This window comes from Propithecus coquereli, unplaced genomic scaffold, assembly GCF_000956105.1.
Source record: "Propithecus coquereli isolate 6110/MARCELLA unplaced genomic scaffold, Pcoq_1.0 Scaffold120, whole genome shotgun sequence".
Taxonomy (NCBI): Eukaryota; Metazoa; Chordata; class Mammalia; order Primates; family Indriidae; genus Propithecus; species Propithecus coquereli.
The window spans coordinates 5,589,356-5,595,447 of record NW_012136081.1 but is presented as its reverse complement, the minus strand read 5'-3'; the positions used below and the strand labels follow the sequence as shown (position 1 = coordinate 5,595,447).

The window sequence follows — 6,092 nt, the reverse complement described above, 5'->3', positions numbered from 1 at the left end:
CGAGCCTCCTCCCCTTCCCCTCTCCCAGAGCAAGGATATTTCTTTGTTTAAGGGCAGAGCCCTGGGAGAGGAAGGATCTGGACAACCGTCCCAACTAGGGGTAGCAGGGAACTTTGTGGCACTTGGAAATCAGGGTAGGGGGCGGGTCCCCCTTTGTGGGGAAGGGACAGAGCTGGAGGCGGGCAAAGAGGGAAGAAATGAACTTTCCGCGCTGGGGACAGGGTGTCCCCCCACTCCAATCCCTCTCAGTGGTCCCGGCGTCCGCTTACCTTGCCTGCCCACGATCTCGGCCACGTGCTCGGAGGTGGGCACGGGTACACACTCCGTGGTGTTGCTGCTGCCCTTCAGGCGCAGCTCGGCCTCTTTGTACAGAGCGCAGAGCTTGGCGTCGCTAGCCCCTTTGGGGGCGGTGGGGGGCTGGGGCGTCTGCGCCGCGGGGGCCGCCGTCTGGGCGGCCGGGGGGGGCGCGGGCGGCGGCGGCGGGGGGCGGAGACGCGGCGCGGCTTCCGCTCCCGCGCGCCCTGCTCCCTCCTCCCCGTCGTCCTGGTCCGCGGCGCCCGAGGGGGGAGGCGGGAGGCGCCGGGAGCCGCGCGAGGAGCCGCTGCCGCCGCGCCATGGAGCCCGAGTGAGCGCGGCGCGGGCCCGTCCGGCCGCCGGACAACATGGAGGCGCCGCCGCCCCGGCCGCCGCCGCCGTCGCCGCTGCTGCTGCTGGCGCTCTGCTGCAGCCTGGCCCCCGCCGCGGGTAGGTGGGCGCGGGCCGGGCGGGGGCGGCGGGCCGCGCGGACAATGGCCCGGGGGGCCCCGCGGCCAAGTGCGCGGGCGCGCGCCGGAGCTCGGAAGCGACTTTGCAAGTTGGGGGCGAGTTGGGGCGCGCGCCGCGGACCCCCACCGCCCGTGGACCGCGCGCCGGCCCTTTGTCTCCTCGCCCGGGCCCTTCCCGGGAACGCCGCGTCCCGGGCCCGTGAGGAGGGCGCGCGGGCGGCGCCGACCCCGCCAGGTGCGGCGCGGGCGGGTCCTCACCTGCCCGCGCCCGGGCGCGCTCGGAAATGCGCCCGCGGGAAGCCGGTGAGCCCGGGCCGAGCTCGGACCGTGTGGCCTCGGGCCAGGCACCGAGCAGAGGCTGTCGGCCCAGACAGGCCTGGCCTTTCGGGAACTACTTGGGGAACTCTCTTCGCGAGCCTGTGCCAGCGGCCGCGCAGCCGGCCTGCGAGCTCCGAGAACTGAGTCAAGTCACAGCCAGAAAGTTCTGAGCCTAGGCGCGAGGCGGCCTGGCCTGTGGCGCTGCCCCTTTGATCTGCTGGCTGTCGGTTTCCTAACGCACTGACACCTGCCAGGTGCTGGGTGACCCGAATGACCCGTTTGGCCGCTGAGGCCACAAATGGTGGCGCCTGGCGGCAGCTGACCAGTGTCCCTCTCTGGGGCCAGCTGCGTGGGGGTGACGTGGTCCCAGAGTGTGGGGTTGGGCAGTGTGCTTGTGCCTCAGTTGTACACGCCCTTGGGGAGATGGAGGGCTGGGGAACTTTCTCTCCAACTTTTGGTGTGTCCCAAGGGGAGGAGTTGAGGTCAGGAGGACTCGGGAAACCTAAGCAGTTGTGAAACGCTACACATGTTCTTTTAATTTGGAGATTGCCATGTGGGTTTTGAAGCAAGCCTCTTGCTACCTAAATCATTCTCTTCCGATGTGTGTATTTTGTTGTTCTGGAGCGTGGCTGGCCAAGTGGGGACGGCCAGCAAGTGCCTGTGCACTCCTGGGTTCTTCTGTTGGTGGGGGGGCCTCGGGTCCCTTTGTCTGGGCCTCTTTACGGCAGACAGCTGTCTCCCTGAACATTTCCAGTGAGGACGTTGCAGGGGGGTGGCCTGGCCCTGTGGTTGGACCCCCAGTGCGCCCTTCCATGGAGGGCTGTTCCTTAAGTCCCCTTGCCTCCTCCCAAGCCTAGAGATTCTGTGGGCAGTTTCACCCCAAATTCGGCTCTCGGGAGCGTGTTTACATTTTTGGGCCATGTCTGGTGCTAGCAAAACAAGGTGAAGACAAAACAGTGACAGTATTTGGATAGTTCAGGCCGGACGCTGCTCGTTTTCTCTCTGGAAATGCCTGGGGCACGAAGGCAAAAGGTTTTGGGGAAGCCGTTTGTTTTAAAGGTGGGGTTTCTAAGCCGGCTGCGCTTTCACCTCATGCGGTTTTGGGTTTTCTATACGTTTTGGGGTGATGTTGCCGGAATCAAATGCCTGTCATCTGTGTGGTTCGAGCCCCTAAGGGGAAGGAATCACATCGGTGAAGTTCAGTTTTTTTGTATATGAGGCAAAAATAGAGTTGATTATTTTAACATTAGGAAGCAAGGCCTGGGAGCACCAGCTAGAGTGAAATCGAGTCCTAAAATGGAAGGAAAGGCAGGAATCTTTCTGCAGAACTGTTTTGACTGTTCCTAATTTGTTATGTCCCTGGTTTTCTGTGTTAGGTATATGCCTCAGTCCACAGTGAAGCCAGCAAGTGGGCAACTAATTATTTTTCCTGATTGCTTCCTGTTGCAATTTGAAGCCGTGAGCCCACGGAAATGCCTTTGTTCTAGTGGTCCTGGGGCTGAGGACGCTTCCCCAGCCCCGAAGCCCTAGGCCTCTCTCCTGGGCATTTGTTCCAGGCCTGTCCAGGCATTCCCCACCCCCAGGGGAGGTTGCTGTAGATGCACAAGGCCTGGCCCACAGAGGGCCCAGCAGGCCTGTGTTGGGTCCACTAACTGCCGTATGGAGTCCCCGGTAGAGTCTCCTCCAAAGCAGGGCCCTGGTGTCTTTAACCCTCCCGTTCAAATCCAAGAAGTTACCCTGTCAACTGATCCAACATTTGTTCAGCCCTTCTCTGGAGAGATCCACCTCATGGTTCCTGTTTTTGGAACTTGTTTAATTTCAGGGGCGCTGTGTCACTGTTCAGGCATTTAGCAGGATTTGCACATGGGTGGAGGTGGGGGTGCAGTCAGGTGAGGTCTTGGCATCGTCTCCTGACTTGCAGTGACGGTTTGCCAGGGCTGCGAGTGGAGGCTTTGGGGTCACACCAGCCTGGCTTCATGTGCTCAGCAGCTGTTTGACTTTGGGCCACTTACTGAGCTTCTCTGTGACTAGAATCCTCACCTGGTGCCTTCCCCTCCCAGGCTGTTGGGAGCAGTACGTGCTGCGTGTGAGACCCTTAGCACCATCCCTGGCCCAGATAAGGGACGGGTGGTGGCAGAGCCGCCATGACTGCTGTTGTGTAACAGGGTCCTTGATCTTTCTGGCCTGAACGGTCTAGAGGCTCTTGCTGCACAGCCTGGACTTTTCTCTGTGTGCGACCTCGGATATCCATCCAGCCACTGACTGAGTGTATTGCTGCAGCCCTGGGTGGGGGTCTCGGAGTAGTTAGCGCTGTGGATGGAGCCCTGGGGTCTAATCTCAGCCTGGCCGCTTGCTGTGGTGGGGAGCTTGGGCGGCCGGCTCCCCCTTTGCTGCCTTAGTTTTCTCTTCTGTAAGATGGGGATGATAATCCTTCCTGCCTCCAATTCAGCAGGTCAGCGTGCGCCTGGCACTGGGTCAGCTCTCATCGTTGCTGCTTCTCTTTGGTGTCCGGCATTGCTAATGCCGGCGTAGGGCGGCACGGAGCGGCAAATGAGGCCTGGCACCTGCAGGGCTTCCCATGCCGAGGGGAGGGCAGGGAAGCAGAGGCTGATGTGCTATGGAGAGGTGGCCCCAGGGCTGCGCCCTCACCCTCGGGGTGACCTGCGCGACGTCCCAGAGCCCTGTCCTCAGGCGCCTGGTGGTCTTTGCTGAAAGAGGCCAGAGTGTGCTGTGGAGTCTGGGTGTGAGCCAAAAGACGGTGGAAGCTTCTGGAGGACTTTGTGCAGGGGTGACAGGAAATGCAGGCTGGAGTCAGATCTGTTCTAGGTGAAAGGTGTTGAATTTTTTTTTAAATTGAGGTGAAACTTACATAATATAAAATTAACCATTTTACAGTGTATACTTCAGAGGCATTTAGTGTATTCACAGTGTTTACAACCATCACTCCTATTAAGTTATAAAACATTTCCATCACCCCTAAATAAAACCCCATACCCACTGAACATGACTTCTAGTTCCCCTACCCGCAGCTCCTGGCAGCCACCAATCTGCTCTCTCCATGGACTTGCCTATTCTGGTTATTTCATATAAATGGAATCATGCAATATGTGTTCTTTTGTGTCTGGCTTCTTCACATTGCACGTGGTTTTTGTGGTTCGTCCACGTTGTGTCATGTGTCAGTGTTTCAGTCCTTTTTGTGGCTGAATAATATTCCACTGCGTGGTAGACCACATTTGTTTACCTGTACACCCATCGATTGATGCTGCGTCTTTCAGCAGTGTGAGCGGGGCTGGGGCGTCCCAGTTTGGACGGTCCTGCTGCAGTTCAGAAATGTGCCAGGTGATGGGGACGGGGAGGAGGGCCTGGGCGCTGAGGGGCGCTGGGACGGCAGAGTGAGGCCAGGTGCAGCCACGCAGAATCCCTGAGAGAGCCCGACGCTTGTGGTTTATGAGGCCTCGCAGACACTTAACCGCTCTCAAAACGGGAGTCTGTTGGGGAGGCCCTGGTGGGCGCTGGGCCACGTCCAGCCCCTTGGCTTCGTGGCTCTGCTCACACATTTGTTCAGAAGGCAGCGGTGTGTCGGCTCCGAGCCAGGCCGCACAGGGGGCCTTCCTGGGGGCAGCTTGGGCCCCAGTGTGACATGAGGAGGCAGCTGTGGCCGCACAAAGAGCTGGCTCCGGGGTCCCGCCGGCTGGCTCCGTCTGCTCTCTGCTTTCTGTTCAGCTCTGGAAAGCAGTTTGCTGGCTCTCAGCCTCAGTTTCCTCATCCGTGTAACTGGGAGGATGGGGTCTGCCTCGCCAGTGCTGCTTGGGGCTCGTGAGCTCTTCCCCCCAGGCCGTGTGGGAAAGACACCGTGGGAAGAGCCCCGGGTTCCCTTTGAAGAGTTCCCCGAGGACGTGATTGGGAGCCACAGTCCCTAGTGCCCCTGTCCCTCTGGCGGCTGGGAGGTGGGTGAAGGTGTTCGGGGTCTGTGCTCTGTCTGTCTTTGGCGCAAGACCATGCCGTGTCGCTGCTTGTTCCTGAGCCCCGTGCAGTCGTCCCTGTGGCTCCAGGTCCAGCCTTGGGTTTCTGCCTTTTCCTGGTTTGCCTGTCTCCTTGTAGAGGGCAGGTGACACTTTGCCGGCCTGGCTCGCGGTGTGCCGGAGCCCGTGTTCTGGTCTGCGGGCAGCTGCCTGGGGCTCCCTGGGTGGCAGCAGCTGTGTGGCTGGAGCCTCACGTTCTGATCAGCCGGAAGCGCTGTAGGTTCTGTCATGTGTCTGCTGCTCTCTGACCCTCTGGCTTGGGGTCCCCTGGCTGTGGACCCCCTTGGAAGTTGTTGTGGTCAAGTTGCCTTTGAGTCCTTTTTCGAGAGTGGAAGGATTGTCCTTTCTGGGTATTTTCTTATTTGCTTTGTTGCGTATTTAATTTATTATACATTCTAAGCATCTGCTTTCAGTTTGCCTTAATGCAGTTTTTCTTGTGGTTGAAGTGAAGTGAGGGTTTGCTCTGGGAGGAGTGTGGTTTTTAGCCTTTACGGGGTCTCAGGTGCCTCTGCGAGAATCTGACGGCGGCTCCTCTCCCAGGAGGAGCCTGGCGAGGGTGGCACGTGCACATCCTTGGTCCAAGGCCATCGAGGACCCCTCAGGGTTCTCAGTCCCCGTCACTGCCTCCCTGTGGGACCTTGAGGAGTGCTTCTGTGTGCCGCAGTTTCCTTACTTATAAAATGGAACCTGCTGACGGCAATCTCTGAGGCGCTTTCCAGCATGAGGCTTCGTGTTTTCCTTCCTTCACGATCCTCAGACCTCTGGACCACTAGGGATTGGGGGCTGCTCCCAGAGGAGGTGCTTGTTCTGTGCTCTGCCTGGTCCTGCTGCTCCTGGTTCTGACATTTGCCTTCTGGGTGTCTGGCCACATGCGATCTGCCTGGTGCCGAGGCCTGGGACTGTCCCATGACCAGCTCCGCCCACAGCAGGTCTCGGCCCTGGCGTTTTCCGCAGGTGTCAGGCAGATGGGATTCTTTTTTTTTTTTTT

General features: G+C 59.5%; 1 protein-coding gene across 1 annotated transcript in view; it reads left to right on the top strand.

The window, feature by feature from the left end:
* Positions 1-555: 555 nt before the first annotated feature.
* LRP5 (low density lipoprotein receptor-related protein 5) overlaps positions 556-6,092 on the top strand; it is a 123,138-nt gene continuing 117,601 nt past the window's right edge. Inside the window, exon 1 of the mRNA XM_012664840.1 lies at positions 556-744. Within this exon, the coding sequence (XP_012520294.1) occupies positions 663-744 (82 nt within the window). The 5' untranslated portion in view covers positions 556-662. The remainder of the gene's footprint in view (positions 745-6,092) is intronic.